At 38.9% G+C, this 16,954-nt stretch overlaps 1 protein-coding gene across 2 annotated transcripts in view; it reads left to right on the top strand.

The window, feature by feature from the left end:
* The window catches only part of LOC145998611 (putative inorganic phosphate cotransporter), an 82,498-nt gene that overhangs the window by 47,481 nt on the left and 18,063 nt on the right, over window positions 1-16,954 (top strand). For both annotated transcript variants that reach the window (XM_083135064.1, XM_083135062.1), the window contains exons 2-4: window positions 3,436-3,569; window positions 9,100-9,339; window positions 13,131-13,218. In XM_083135064.1, coding sequence (XP_082991190.1) covers window positions 3,486-3,569; window positions 9,100-9,339; window positions 13,131-13,218 — 412 coding nt within the window. In that variant the 5' untranslated portion in view covers window positions 3,436-3,485. The remainder of the gene's footprint in view (window positions 1-3,435; window positions 3,570-9,099; window positions 9,340-13,130; window positions 13,219-16,954) is intronic.

The raw sequence follows: 16,954 nt of genomic DNA on the forward strand, positions 1-16,954 counted from the left end.
AAATATTTAGTTCTACACTCACAAACAAGATTATTTTTTTAAAGAAATTATAACATAAATGTATAATTTGTTATCCAACGTCATTATTCTTGAAGTTCACAACCAGACAGGGACCTCCTCGAAGGGTAGTGGGTAACACGGTCGCCTCGAAATAAAAGGTGCTAAGTTCGATTGTGGTTTAAACTATATACATGAGATGCCCAGCCGAGGATTTATTGGAGTTAAATTCCCATATTACAGATCCATCACCGCATTTGAAACCCTAGCATGTGGAACCACAGCCAGTGTAATCCTATGACGGGTTCTGTCTTGTCTTGTCAATGTTCCTTCGTGATTGTCCTTTCATCTAATCATCATTCGTCCTCAACGCCGCGATTAAAGCCAGTTTTTGAGAACTAGATATTATCGTAGGAATAAAAGGGGAGGATAACAATGAAGCAAAAGCAGAAAATGTATCCAATTTCCAAATTATTCCCTGCGATATGCTCAAATTCACATTTCTTCTTCTTTATATTATAATTTTCTTTCTTTTAATAAAGCATTTTCTATATCACCAATTTCATCTAGCTACTATTCATCATATTCGTTGCGATTAACCGAATGTAAATAAAGTGATGCAAATATAAGAAAAATACAATAAAATACCAACACTTGTGCCATCAAGTGCATACATGTATTTTCATCATATTGTGTGCCTATTTGCCTGCCGTTTTAAAAGTTTTTAGCGCCTATAAATCTACACCCCTGCTCATTACTCTAAGAAACATTAACACTACGTGCTTTATAGTACTGAAGTATGAGATACTCCGAAGGCACCCATTCTCTTTGGCCGACGGTCTGTCCGTTTCATTTCATCCTTCCTCAATTTGGTTACACCCTAAATACAAGTGTGTGGGGCGGTACACCCTCAAATTTGTCTCTGTCAACTTGAATACAATAGAATCACGAATGTACTCTTTCCAGAAATAGTTTATGACGGGAAATCGGTAGAAACTTTGTTTCACAAATAAAATAAATAATAATAAAAAAAATATGCCGCTGTTCGGTGTCGGCCTGTCAGAGAATTTGAACTAGTAACTTAAAAGAGAAAAAAAAAGTGGCAAATGCAAACCCCCATTAGCCGCTCCCGTAAAATAATGTATTTCAAAATTATGGTCTAAATATTGGCTACTAGTGGCAATATCACAAGAAGCAATTAAAATTTAAAAAGCAGCCGTTTATCGCTAAAACATTATAAAATTCATATTTATGAATAATCTGTTGTTTTGAAAATCACGCGGAATGGAGAAAATCGTAATTTAGAAAAACATCCGAATATTCGTTGAAAATATGATCTCAACATTAGACCTCATGTCATAACCCATATTTAGACCATCACGCTATTTTTCTTCTTCAATTTATTTTAGCTCTCTGTGGTACATATTTCACAAACAAATCATGGCATTATAAAAGCCCACATTTGTTTTATGTACCGCTAATATCATAACCTGTACAAAGGAGATGAGAATTCAGAAAACGTTGAGTTAAAACATACCTGCAAAAAGTTTTCGGACGTCGCAATTCTATAACAGCGTCCAAGGCCGAAACTATCTACCACTTTCTCTTGCGAATAGGCGCCGCAACCTTTGTCCTTGACAGATAACCAGTTCCCATAGCATCTGCCAGATTGCAGCACCCGGGAGCGCTGATAACTCCAAAACCCATATTTAAACCTTCGCCCATATTTAGACCTTTTCCTCTAACAGAAAAGCGAAGTAAAATCAATCAATCAAGCAAAACCCCATTATACTGGCCTCGCCGATGGCGCAGTGGTATCGTCGCCGCTTATAATCAAGGGTTCCCGGTTTCAGATCCCAGTGGAGGTACACAGTAGTTCGGATCCCACTTTAAACTGTATGTCCAATCACCTTCCTGTGCATAAAGTGGGCTTAAAACGCCAAATGAATCAAGCAAGCCACGATCATTATCTTTTTTTGTACAATTTTAACCCCCTAGAGTGCATTATCCACTCTTACAATTCTACCACCCCCTGCCCCCCGCCAGAAAACCATCCTGCGTAGGATGGTGAGTGGCGTGCGTGTGTATGAGAGTTGATTTTAAATTAACAACGTCTGTCTTTCCCTCATTCTATCTCACTCTCATATATATATATATATACACACACATACATATACATACATACCCACATACATACATAATATTGCTTGTTGTTAATTTTCTTAATAATTTGATCTAGATTTTTCAGACATTTGCCCCCCGCCCCCAAACTTATTAACCTAGCTACGTCCCTAGGGTAAGGACAGTTTATTTTTCCTTGTTACATTAGGTTTAGCATAGTGCGGGGGCAAAAGTACCAAAATTTGGGGGGGGGCAACTGCTTCCCCACTCCCTAATCGCCGCCACTAGTGACGCAGGAACGTTTCTGATTTGAAAACACACACAAACATATGTAAAATTGATATATGTTTTGGAGAGAAGATCATGTTTGAAAGCATACGAAGTGAAGTGAGTAAGAATTTTTGTGTTCATATTACCCGATTGAATTACACTTGACACGTTCTTTCAGTCAAAAGAACATGATTATTTAACTAAAGCACAATAAAAATGAGAACATGAAGGCTCGTAGCATTCACGTGATGCCTCTCAGGGTATTGGGTAATAATATCTCTGTTCGTTCGTTGGTCAAATAAAAATCAAAGTCAAGTTTTCACTAAGAGAAAAGAAGTATATTTTACTTCTTAGCAAAGGAAATACTTATGTGCATAAAATCCATTTTCAAAGAAATAATAGCTTCTTACAATCCCACTTAACCGCTCTTTAAAACTCAAAGCCCAAGCTAAAAGTAAAGACCAGAACACAATCGTAATTCCCATGGCAACAGCTTTACAAGATATGTATATGCAGGTTAGTCACTATCCTGACATTATCAGTGTTATCCTATTATTCCTTACATCTCTAATTGCCCTGCTCACGGATCCCCTTCCTCCCACTATATGGCTTCTTTATGGATATGGATAGGTTTAAATATTAAATACCACAAGAATCACAAAATAAATAACAGAGATTAATAACAATAAACATTTGTTCAACGAGATAGGTAATTATAAACAATAAATATTTGTACAAGAGGAAAGGACGTGTCACACTTTTGTATTTGGCTAATAAAGATTAAAGTCCATATTATGATTTTTTCTTACATATTAATATACACAGGAAGACTGACATGAGAAAAATTGAAACGAAGAGGATTCAACGAAGATTTTATGTAAACACACAATGATTCTACAAAGACCTAAATGAAGTAAGTCAGCAAGTAATGTTTCATACATATGCACGAAGGTTAAGTTATATCATAATTTTTGTACATTAACTGTGTTCCAGTGAATCTAGACTTCACAATCGTATGTAAAAAACCATTTTCTCTTTGTTTTGAAGGATGCTGCATCGGAGTCAGGCACCTGATTATCCTCCTGTCGTTCTTCAGTATGGCTGTCGTTTACGCACTCCGTGTAGATTTGTCTGTTGGAATCGTTGCTATGGTGAACCACACTGGGATAGGAAAGCCATCAGTAAGTTCCACGTTCTCCTCATTTTGAGATATTTCTCTTATTAATCACAGTCTTATGTTTTATGTTCTCTTTATATTACATAGTTCACCAGTTTAATTCAATGTTTTAGCACTTCTATTCTCCTTGTATCCACTTTAGTCTTCATACATGTTATTTCATGTTTCCCAATTTCTCCTAATACACAAGTTGTCCACCACTATTTTCAAACACTTTAATTGTATACATTATGTGCTCAACATGGACGTCCGGAAGGGGGCGGGGCAAGGTAAGGCCACGCCCCCCTGGAAAATGATTGTCCACATAAAAGGTATATATTTCACACATAATTTCATTCGAGTAACAATAATAACTATTATAAGGGTGTTGAAGGAACATGATAATTTCAGACTGAAGCAGTGCTCATACGAGGTGAATTTATACTTTTAGTGATAAAAAGGGTAGGCTCGTTTGCGATTATGAGTATTTTTCAAGTACAGTTCATGCACAGAAAGGTTAATCAGGATTGGACCTACAGTTTAAAGTTGGATTCGAAGAGGGGTATCGAGCCCGGGATACTTTCATTCTGGTCAACAATGAAAATGCTTCGGAGATAAAAGTAACCAATTCTTACTAATTTGAGGTGCTGATAACGAATATGATATTAGTTTTTGAAGATTGGTTCGAGTTTCGAAGAAATACATTATCGCCGGATGTGCTCCGGCGTGCAAAATAAGGATTCGTGACAACAGCGGCTGTCTACGTATTTTAATAAACATCCATTATTTGACGGTTAGCTATATCACTATCCTTATCACTAGCATGTGATCGCTGACCGAGAATCATCAACCACATCACGCTTCAGTTTGTATTGAAGATTTTGTCTGGGGAAATGTGTTATTACGTGTTCCTGCATAGTTCCAATTTGAACTACCGGACATGGTCGTGGCGAAATTTTGTGTATGTTTGTGGTGTACTTTTTTTTTATCGTTTTATGACTGTACTGGCCAGAAACTTGTCGCGTAAGTGTGTTGTTGTGGTGAGATATTGGATGAGTGTGTGGTGTTATTTCTTTTTATCGTTATATGACTGTACTGACCAGAAACATGTCGCGTAAATGTGTTAACAGTGCAGACAATTTTTGTTATGTTTGCAGCGAAATAACATTTGTCGATCAAAAAAGAAATTTCACGCCAATCGTAAAGAAAGCCTACCACTTGTACTTTGGTTGTAAAGTGGGAGATATGGACAAGAAGTGGACACCACACATTTGTTGTGATACGTGTTCGACAAACTTGCGGGACTGGCTACATGGGAAAAGACCATGCATCCCGTTTGCAGTTCCAATGATATGGAGAGAACTGACAGATCATACTTCCACTGCTATTTTTGCATGGTTCCTACAATTAAAGGCATATCCAAAAATAAAAAGTGGACTATCACTTATCCCAATATTCCTTCAGCTATTCGTCCTGTGCCACATTCTGAAGAATTACCAGTTCCGCAACCTCCCGCATTGTACTCCAGTGGTTCATCCGACGAAGAGCAAGAGGCGGCCAAACTCGTCGCAGGAATGCCAAATCCTGTTGAAGATTCCTCGTCATCCATCGATCCTGACTTCACAGCCAAAATATCATCATCCAATCGCCATCTGATCACTAAACATGAATTAAATGACCTTGTGAGGGACCTGGAGTTGTCAAAAATTGGCGCAGAACTACTGGCATCCAGACTCAAGCAGTGGGGAGCTCTTGCTTAAGATGTTAAAGTATCCGTGTTTCGGACACGTCAGAAACCCCTGGAAGAGTATTTTTCAGTGGAAGGTGACGTAGTGTGTTGTAAAAATGTGACTGGTCTTATGAGTAAACTTATCATATAGAACATAATCCCGACGAATGGCGGCTGTTCATAGATGCATCAAAACTAAGTCTGAAAGCTGTGTTAGGGAACAATGGAAATGTGTTGCCATCAATCACAATCGGTTATGCAGTGCACTTGAAGGAGACATATGCCAACATGGAAAAACTGCTGAAAACCATAAATTATGACAAATACAATTGGAATATTTTTGTCGATTTCAAAGTTCTAGCCATACTTCTTGTCCTGCAGCTCGGCTACACAAAATACTGCTGCTTTTTAAGCGAGTGGGATAGCCGTGATAAGGCTTCCCACTACTTAAGGAAAGACTGCCCACTCCGTAAATCTTTGGAGCCAGGAACAAAGAACGTTCAACATGTTCCTTTGATAGCTCCCAGCAGGGTTTTACTTCCTCCTTTATTAAACTAGGTTTAATCAAGAACTTCGTTAAGCCAGTGATGCATTCAAGTATAATCTGCGTGAATGTCCACGAATTAATAAAACTAATTCTCAGACTCGAGAACTCATCATTGATCCTGAATTTCACGCACTGCTAGAAGATAAGGAGAAGATTGCATGGGACTGTTTCCGAAACGTGGTGACAAATGTTTTGGAAAGCGTGAGGACTCAGAATTATAAGGAACTAATGAAGCACCTAATATCTTCCTACCAAGCAGTGGGTCACTAAAAATACATATGTTACACTCCCACACAAACTTCTTTCCAGGAAATTGCGGAGCACTCAGCGATGAACATGGGGAACATTTCCACCAAGTTATATCTACAATGGAGAAACGATATCAGGGCCACTGGAGCAAGCCTATGCTTGCTGATTATTGTTGGACAATCGCCAGAGATATTCCAGAACCACAATACAAGCGACAGGCAAAGAGGCGCCGTTTGTAATATACATGTAAATAATATTTTTATAACTTCCATTTCGTACACATTTTAATTTCCTATTAACACCACATAACACATATTTCTTTCGATTACATTTAAACTCGAACCAATTCAGCACCTTCAATTCCATAAGGAAATGTAATTTTCATTTCAGAAGCATGAAAAAAGTTTTTGTGGTCCAGTGTTATCACTACGTCATCGGGGAGACCCCGTGGATCACATGTCGCAAGACAAACTGGGTGAATATCGCAATGGACAATTTGAACTTGACTGAACTTATTTATTTGAGCGTTTCTTTTATTTTGTTTATTAAGCCTTGGAGAGTCTTTTAGAGAGTACATATCTTCAATTCTGCTTCTAACATTACCTTTTAACCTGTTGCTATTTCTTTCATTTTAATGCTACAAACTTCCACTATTATTATATATTTTCAGATGGATTTTCCTTTATATAAATGTAAGTGAACAATACAGGCTCATCCGGGGGTCCTGGGTTCGAATCCTGGCCTGGGCATGGATGTTTGTGAGTGTCCACTCATCAATGTCATCATATCATCACTCATCACCATCTTCGCAAATTAGCCAAAAGTGGCCCAAGAAGCGAAGTAAAATAAATCAAATCAATCAATCAATCAATAGAGGCTCACACGTGACTTGAACTCAGGTCTCTAGCATACCGTGCTATTGCTCTACCAACTGAGATGACAGAGTCCGTCCTGTTTTCGCCTGATTGAAATTGTTTGCGACAATGCTATTGTAACTTCAGCCTGGAATCTTTCAGCATAGAACTGTATATTATTTATTTTATTTATTTATTTAATTAAAGTTTCAGATACAGTACTGAAATACCATTTTATACTGAAACTGTAGCAACAAGAAGAAAAAACAATAATAAAAATAAAAATAACAACAACAAAATAAGACAATACAAGATGGCTTACGAAAAAAAAAGAAATTGTTACACGTACATTCTTAGCGATTGTCGGAATCTGTGTTCTGACAAGAAAATATCGGTATTTACAGGCAGGTTATTATATAAGTGGGGGAGCCTATAGTAAAGAGACCGCTGTAGAAGGGAGAGCCTTGTGGAGGGAATGTTAAAGAGCTTTACGTTGCGGGTTGGCCGTGCGGGTACTCGTAGATGAAATTGGTTGACAAGGAATTCGGTTTTAATTTTGCCATTAATGATTTTATGCAAAAATTTCATGTCTGCTAGTTCGTGACGAGTGTGTGGTGACTGGATCTTCAAAATAGACATAATATCTGTTTTATGGAGGTGTCTGAGAGAAGGAATTCTATGGCGAGCAATTGCGAGGAAAAAGCTAAGGACAGAATCAATCCTGGAAAGATTAGTAGAAGCCATAGTCCAGATGGGGGAGCAGTATTCAAGAATGGGAGAGATAAAGGATTTGAAAAATATGCTAATGGCTGATTGGTTTTGGATTTCAGGGAACCAAGGAGACGCATGGCTCGTTTAGTAGTATATGTAATGTGATCATTGAAGTTTAACTTTTCATCGATGATAACACCAAGATCTTTTTGAGAGGAAACATTTTTGATGGGACTGTTTTCGAGAGTATAAAGAGAGATCAGTTTGTTCCTTTTCAAGGAAATGGTGAGGCAGGAGCATTTCTGAGGATTCAATTCAAGTTTCCACTGGCGACACCACTCAAGTAGTTCTGTAAGAGCTTGTGTGTGCAAATTAACGGGGAGGGGTAAGGGGGATTCCATGGTTTTTCCGCTCACAAAGAATTTTATCCCCGTCAAAATAAACTTACCTTTATCCCTGTCAGGCATGTTTTTTTTATCCCTCAGTTTATTTTACTGGTTGGCAAACCTTCCCAAAAATCTAAACTCCGAAGTGAAATTACAAATACGCCACTAAGTGGCATCCCCTCCAAAGCAAAAAGCTTAATTCGCACAGTGCCTTATGACCTAGCGCAGATCAGAATGTACTTCGCAGAAATTTAAGCAAAACTTCTTGTTTTTCTTTTTATCTCCTTTTTTCAGATTAGCGAAACTTTTCTATTTGTGCTAGACTGATATTTTGTGTCAGATCAGCAGTATCGAGAGCTAAGGAAACACTTAAATGGGAATGATATCATTATTATGCTTGTGTCAGTTTTGTTTTTCCTGTTTCTTATATCCACTTTATGCAGAGAAAGGCTAATCTGGACGGGACCTACAGTTTAAAGTGGGGATGAACAAATCCGGATAAAATTTTATCCGAATATCGGATAGTTTTCTATCTGGATATCGGATATTCTATTATCCGGATATTCTAATTGATCGGATTATCGTGGGGCCTCCCCCATGACGCAGTGGTATCGTCGTCGCCTTGTAATCAAGGGGTTGTGGGTTCGATACCCGGCACATAGTGGTTCGGATCCCACTTTAAACTGTAGATCCAGTCCCGATTAGCCTTACTGTGCATAAAGTGAACTTAAAATAGCAAATCAATCAATCAAAAACCAGCTTTGCAATTTCAGGAACTGTAGGAACAAGAAAGATGTGGATAGCAGGCCTTTGCTTAAGATCCTATATCTACCTTCTGCGTACAATGTTGATGAGCCTCGACCATGTTGGGTAGCGCTAAAATATCTAGAAATGTGAAACTTGATGAATATGTACTTTTTATTAAGTATAGGCAAGGACAGGTTTCTGTTTAGGTACATGGTGTTCTCAAAATCTTTCACCCTTTACGTCATCGGTAGTAAATTACGCCATGGTCATGAACATTTGAATTTCGACTGAAAATTCGAGCTTTTGTTGATGTAGCTTTCTTTTTTCTCCAGGGAAAGGACGGTCCATTCTTATGGGAAGAAGAGCAACAGGGCACGATCCTTAGCGCCTTCTTCTGGGGCTACGTCATCACCCAGATCCCCGGCGGTTGGCTGACTGAGAAGTTCGGAGCGAAGAAGATGATAGCTATTTCCGTGATGGCCTCTTCAACATTCACCCTCCTCATTCCAATTTCAGCTTATGGTGGGTTTGGGGTCTTGCTTGCTTGTCGTTTTCTACAGGGTTTCGGAGAGGTAAGTTTCCTATTTTATGCTTTCATGTTATTCTGAAATCTATTACCTAAAACCTGACATTCTAGTCTATCGGCTCAAGTACTTGAAGTGGAAATCGCGGGCAAAAGACATAAGTAGAGCCCGGATTTGAAGTTGAAGACCTATAAATTGCCAAAAAAAAGACTTATAAAAAGACATAAAAAGGGAAAAAAGAACGTATAAATGTGATTCAAATTAATTAATAACTTCAGTTCTAATTACATATTTAATGAATATGCGCGGCACCTCCTTATCTGACTTGAGATCTTTGCAGGCGCGTGCTGTCTGGTCGTATACACCGTGCTGAAAGCTTCAAAACAAGAGAAAGTTGCCAACAGCGCGAACTTCCAGACAAGTTACGGTTAAAAGACCTTGTACCGTACCTGCTTCAGTCGTCCAAAAATGTTTTTCTCTCGTTTCAGGGATGGTTCAAATATATTTCTTTTTTTATTATTTCTTTACTACACAAAGGATGTTGAAGAGGTGATGAACTGATGATGATTCGAATTGAGAATGGGCAGTAAAAACGTAGTCGAAAGAAGGTGAAGTTGCAAAAAAAGCCATTAAGACCTAAAAACAGGCTAAAGAAGGACCAATAAGCCAAAAACGCCGAAAAAGGCAAAAAAGGACAAATAAAACCCACCTTTTTCTGGCCTACAATGACCCAAAATGAACATATATTATGTTGGGCCTCGTCTTCGGACACTAGGCAAAAAAATGATTTTCCCTCAACTTCCGATCCCTAGCAATTACATATTCTATCTTGAACAAGAAAATGTCAACGAATTATGTAACTGACATGATTTTGCATACGTTTTATGTTACATATTTTTACATATTGGCCAGGATATTATATATATTACATATTTGCTAATTTACTTTACATAAAACAACATTTCGGTATTTTTTTCATATCTTGATCCTTTTTCCTATACTTTCGATCTCTGAATGATGAAGAAAATTTGTAGCTCATGTGGTCATATTTTCTAATCAGTTAGATGCATAGTGCTATGGTCACTTAAAAATTAACTGCCAAGTCGAAAGACAGGCTCAAGAAGATAAAAAAACGGGAACTGTTATTTATCGAAAGTTGCTGGAGTTTCTCTCTCCCCCCCCCCCCTCCTTTCTGGAAACGAATTTTCCTTTCGCTTTTAGCTTTAGGCAAGGCACCTAGAAACGTTAATTCTTCTTGAATCTGCCTCTACATTTACATATTCTACAATAATTTGCGATGTGAAAAGTAATTAATAATTAATAAAATTGGTTTCTTAAATATATACACGTTGCTGTGCTTTTTTGAGTTTATAAATTTGACACAAATTTTAATTTCAACGACTGATGTCCTTAAAATTATGTTGAACATGTTCAAATAAAATAAACATCTAGGAGAATTCTTGAAATTGCTTGGATATTCGATAATTATTAATATTACATATTCTCTGATACTACATCAATTAGTGTTACATATTTATGTACATATTTTTTACTTTGATTTTACATAGAAATTCGGGGTTTAGTCATAAGACGTTTCCCAGCATTCCTCGATAAAAAGGTCTTTATCCTGCTTGTTGTATGGAACAGTTTGGAAAAAATAAAGATATTTCAAGTATAATTCGAACACGTTATCCTGTAAAAATATGGCCAAACGTGTGCAGGAATGATTCTTATTGTAGTTTTCTACTCGTATCGTTCAGCAACACCTGTACGACTATGTATATGCATTATGCAGGGTGTTTCAAAACTCGCGCAACCCAAACTGAACATTTATATAATGAAAACCGTAAGAAATATTTACCCCGTGTTTCTCCATTATAAAGCCTCATCCATCGAGATATATTTCAATGTCTAACATTATCTTTTTAATACACATAGAAAAGCATATAAATTAATAATTGACGGAAGGCAGCGTTAAACATTTTAAAGAATCTCACTTTTCGGTAACAACAACACATAAATATGTAAGAAATTATCGAAGACTCATAAGGTCTGATCACTCATGCCATACAAATCTGTGATTTGCGACAAATATTGGCCATGTGCAGCATTTGATGGATTTTTGACTGGCGATTGTATGGGTTAATGATATGCCCCTAAAGTGTCACTTTAGGGGCATATCACCTTAGCTGGCAACACTAGTAGGTCGAAATTTTGTCAGCAGATATATCGCATATTTAACTTGTGTGTGTGAATAAATGAGCCCCATTGTTAGTATAAATCAGTAAATGAACAGTTGTTCTTCGACCTACAGTGTAAAAAGTCCAAACCCGTCAATTTCCGCTGCCATCCAACAATCGCACGAAAAGTCGGTGACCGTTTATAAAGTATTAGCACCAATTACATTGCTACTCAAATTAATGTCATTTTAATGATTCAGTTTTTACAAAAATATATATGGTGTACGCAACCATAATCTACAGAGTGGCCCAAAAATGGTAACCGAAACATAATACAACGGTCTGAATTTCGGTTATCTTTCTTGGGCCACCCGGTATAATCTTGTATACCTTTATTTAAATTTAAAAAGACCGTAGCGTCAGTTTTTGGCAGACTTTAATCTTAACGGTCGAATGTCGTAAAACCTACGGTAACTTCTGACAGTGTACTTGATTTCCAGATTTTGATCAACGAATTTTCATTTTCTTGAAAAAATATATTTTTAAAAAAAATTAAGATCGTCAATATGTGTATTAACATATGGTAATTGATTAAGAAACAGAAGTTTCTCTAAATATAAATGATATAACTAACTAACTAACTCTCTAGCCTTCTTAAACCCGAAGGTTCATGGCTGCAGCAACACAGGCCTTTCATCTTTCCCTATCTTGAGCAAGTTCTATATACTCTTTTCCATCCCTACCGATTTCCCTTAGGTCCATCTCAACGTTGTCCCTCCATCTTCGTCTTGGCCTTCCTACAGGTCTCTTACCATCAGGTTTCCCAACAAGAATCCTGTAAACTCCTCTTTCCTCTCCCATTCGTGCCACATGGCCTGCCCACCTAAGTCTTCTTGATTTAATTATTCTAATACTATCTGGACATGAATACAAATTATGTAGTTCTAAATTATGTAACCTTCTCCACTCACCTGTCTCCTCATCCCTTTTAGGTCCAAATATTTTCCTAAGGATCTTATTTTCAAATACTCTCAATTTATGTTCCTCTTTCAATGTAAGGGACCAAGTTTCACATCCATATAATACTACAGGCAAAATTACTATTTTCTATATTTTAATTTTTAGTTTCTTAGATATTAAACGAGAAGACAAAAGTATATGAAGAGAGAAGTAACATGCATTTCCTGAATTAAGCCTACTTTTTATTTCCTCTTTAATATAATTTTCATTTGTTAAAAATATAAATGATATTGTATACTGCTGGACAATGAAAACCGGACACTTTAATATTTGACATCTGAATTGCAATAACAGCTCGCAGGTATATTACAGAATGTTCGGCAGATCATGTAGTACCATATGCACCATTCATAGGCTCGGACTTTGTTTATGCATTCGTACTTAATTCAGTTTCTGCAACATTTAGTTAGCCCTTGTACCAGAGCTTTTATCGACCCATTGCGTTATCACAAAAAATGCAAGTGTCCGGTTTTTTTTGTCCAGCAGTATATTTTTATTTTGCCTTGAATCTGATCTCTTTTGAATATGCTATTGCAGTTCATTCTCTGATATTTTCAAGGCTGGTCCAAGGTGGTACATTTTCCTGCATTTTTTTTTATTGAGTACTGACAGTGTGTATGTAATGTTTTTTGTTTTCAGGGATTTCTGTTTCCTGCTACGCATGCTCTCCTTGCCAAATGGGCTCCTCCACAAGAGAGAAGCAGACTGGTCACTTACGCCTACGCAGGTATGCGCAGTGAAAGGTTTTTTTTTATATATCAAACACTTTATGAAGATGAAGCCAACATGGCAGATAATTTAATTATATTTTGTCATAAATTTGTTGGTAACTCAATCTTCATTGTATGAAATGCGGTCTAAGGCAAATTGCTTTGGACGGCGGTTGCGGAACGGCATGGGTTCGATCTCCTGGAATTATCGGTCTATGTATAGGGCCGGTGGCAACACACCATCGTGAGGAAATTGGGGAGCTCCGAATGAGTAAGCTCCGGTGGCAACCCACCATCGTGAGGAAATTGGGGAGCTCCGAATGAGTAAGCTCCGGTGGCAACCCACCATCGTGAGGAAATTGGAGAGCTCCGAATGAGTAAGCTCCGGTGGCAACCCACCATCGTGAGGAAATTGAGGGCCGCGGTGGCTCAGTCGGTAACGCGTCTGACTACCATGCTAAAGGTCCCGGGTTCGATCCCCGGCCGGTTCAAATCCGGGAACTTTTCTAACGATGGAAGCGGCCCCGGCGCCCACCCAGCGTCGAATAACATGGGTACCTGGGGGAAACCCTAGGGGGTAAAGGCGGTTAGGGGCGTGATGCTGATCACATCACCCCCACTCACGACCGGATCAAGAAAGTGTGGGGCGTTACCCCCACACACCCTATACGCCTTCATGGCGTGGTGCTATGCACAGGGGAGCACTTTACCTTTTTTACCTTTACCGAATGAGTAAGCTCCGGTGGCAACCCACCATCGTGAGGAAATTGGGGAGCTCCAAATGAGTAAGCTCTGGTGGCAACCCACCATCATGAGGAAATTTGGGAGCTCCGGTGGCAACCCACCATCGTGAGGAAGTTGGGAAGCTCCGAATGAGTAAGCTCCGGTGGCAACCCACCATCTTGAGGAAATTGAGGAGCTCCGAATGAGTAAGCTCCGGTGGCAACCCACCATCGTGAGGAAATTGGGGAGCTCCGAATGAGTAAGCTCCGGTGGCAACCCACCATCATGAGGAAATTGGGGAACTCCGGTGGCAATCCACCATCGTGAGGAAATTGAGGAGCTCCGAATGAGTAAGCTCCGGTGGCAACCCACCATCGTGAGGAAATTGGGGAGCTCCGAATGAGTAAGCTCCGGTGGCAACCCACCATCGTGAGGAAATTGGGGAGCTCCAAATGAGTAAACTCCTGTGGCAACCCACCATCGTGAGGAAATTGAGGAGCTCCGAATGAGTAAACTCCTGTGGCAACCCACCATCGTGAGGAAATTGGGGAGCACCGAATGAGTAAGCGTAATCCGGTCGCGTAGACCTACTGTAAAGCCTGGGGATACGTCGGGCTGACCCACCGACTATTCCAATCCTGGTTGAAGATCTCCACGCTTACAGGTGATGAAGGAAATCGTGGGAGGGAGACCGGCAGTCGGTAGCTAAGCCAAGGCCTTCATGCGCTGTTACGCACAGGGTTTATTTATTATTATATTATATATTTCCTCAACCCCCCTGTCCCCCCTGTTTCAAGAAAAGCTGCGAGTTAAGCTTTTTAGAATGTATTTTTAAAATTACTATTTAGAAGCTATATGGAACTGACCAATGAAATCAATGAAATGGCTTTGCTGGGAAAAATCTGTAAAGAAACATAAAAGCCAAGGTGTACATATAAGGTAACCCTTTGGGACAGTTTTTATGATCGGAAATTTTCGTCAGGCGTAGTTTTATGACCCTCAGAAATATATACAAAATGACAGTTCAGGAGAAATCTGCTTTGTATACAAAGATACATTTCTGAAAAAGTAAACGTATTCTTGTAATAATTTATTGCACCGTTCAACCACATTATGTAGCTCGTGTTTGTCATCTTACCCCAAAGCAATATTAAGTGTGCTGTAAGTCAAGCAACAGTGATTTCAAAATTAAACTGAAATAGTTGCTTCTGCGGGAACAATAGAAGAGAAGCAAATTGACATCTCAGCAAACTATTTAAACTTCTCCTGTTATAATTTTGACATTTTTTCTTAAAAGTTGGTTTCTGATAACTTTTATGTTTGGTTTTTTCTTTCGCTTCCTATCCATTCGTAATTTTTGAACATGTCCCAAGTTATTTGTAAAATTGCAATTAGTATTAGAGAAAAATCTTGCAGATACTAAGTTGAGTTGAAAACAAGATTCTGTTATTTCAAAATAAGTTTTATTAATAATAATGAATCAGTACCTAATTTTTTTCTAAAGAACAAATGAGAGTGAAAAAGCAACATTTTAGTAAATTGAAAGATCGTCGTCCAGTAGCGGATATACATCTCGTTATCTGATTTATAGATTGAAGATCTAAAGTACAGCGCCTAGAATAACGTAGTGTGGAAATCGGCATGCTTCTGTGCTCTCTCGCTGGTTCCACTCGAAAATGATCCGCTAGAGGCGCTGGTGTTGACCCCGGTGCTTGGTGTTCGACTGCTTATAATGGAAGTAAATGGAGTTTTCGCTGCAACGTCTGATTCTTTAACATGAAGCATTTCTATGAATGTGATAATTGCTATGATATTTGGTACAGTGGTCGCGAAGATATTAACGAACATTCTAGACAGTCGATCACGTCCTGTTATCGTCATAGTTTCGTTAATAATACGGGAGAAAAAATACGCGTGGAATGTTCTTGGCAACTAAATTTTTGTGTATAAATTAGGTTCATTATTATTATCATCATCATCATTTCTTTTAAAGATATACACACTGAAGCATTTGTATTTTTGATATTTACTGTCTCATTTCTTCCGCTTTAAACTAATCACGGCGATGATGATAATGATGATTGCATGAAACGACAAGGGGAACCCACAAAACTTTCTTAGTGTCATCGACGTGAGTGTAAGGCAACTTTCAAACCAATGGGACAAGCGACACGGGATGTTCACACTGTCACACTAGTGACACACACTTCCAGACTGTAAAATATCATTCATTGCACATGAGGGTCCAAACAGCAAACGACACGTTCATATGGCGTATTCGCGTGCTACTTGTTACTTCGGTCGGAAAGCTCCTTAAAGGAAGGGTGCCGAGACCGAAGCGACGCGCTACGGGGGAGTTCCCAACTAAGTGACAAGCGACATGGTGCCTTCAGTCTATTAGCAAGCGTTGCTTGCGAACAACAGATAGGCGACACGATAAACCGCACATTACAACAACAGATATAGGCGACACGATAAGCCACACGTGTCGCTTTGTCGCTTCTGCGTCGCTCAAACTGGGCCATTTCCTCAATAGCTTGCAACATGTTGCCGTGGTTTGTTGTTCGGGCATACGCGATGCAATGACTGTCTTGCTTTAGTGAGATTGCGCACCAAAGCGACAAGCGGCACGCGACACTTATCGCTTGAGGATTTCACCAACCAAACGCTGGCCTGTGCTTCCCGTCATGCCGCTACGATGTGAAATGTTGCTCTTGATTGGCTCCTTTCCAAGCAACATGTGTCACTTCGGTATGAAAGTTGCCTTGGACCGAATGACCCGTGTCGCTTTGGTGTGAAATCCTCGTATCGTTTGTCGCGTGTCGCTTTGGTGTAAAATCTCCTTGAGGAAACGGTGCAGTCAGAGCTTTTGTCCCTACGGTTCGAAAGGCTGCATTGATTTCCGACTGCTCGCTTTCAAGCGACATTTGTAGTTTGTCGCCTCGGTATGAAATATCTCTCAGGATACTATGTATATTCTAATAACATAGAAAAATGAACTCTAATACACAGTCCAAGACTTGACGTCCG

This window comes from Lepisma saccharinum, chromosome 14 (genome assembly GCF_977018435.1).
Source record: "Lepisma saccharinum chromosome 14, izLepSacc3.1, whole genome shotgun sequence".
In the NCBI taxonomy this organism is placed as follows: Eukaryota; Metazoa; Arthropoda; class Insecta; order Zygentoma; family Lepismatidae; genus Lepisma; species Lepisma saccharinum.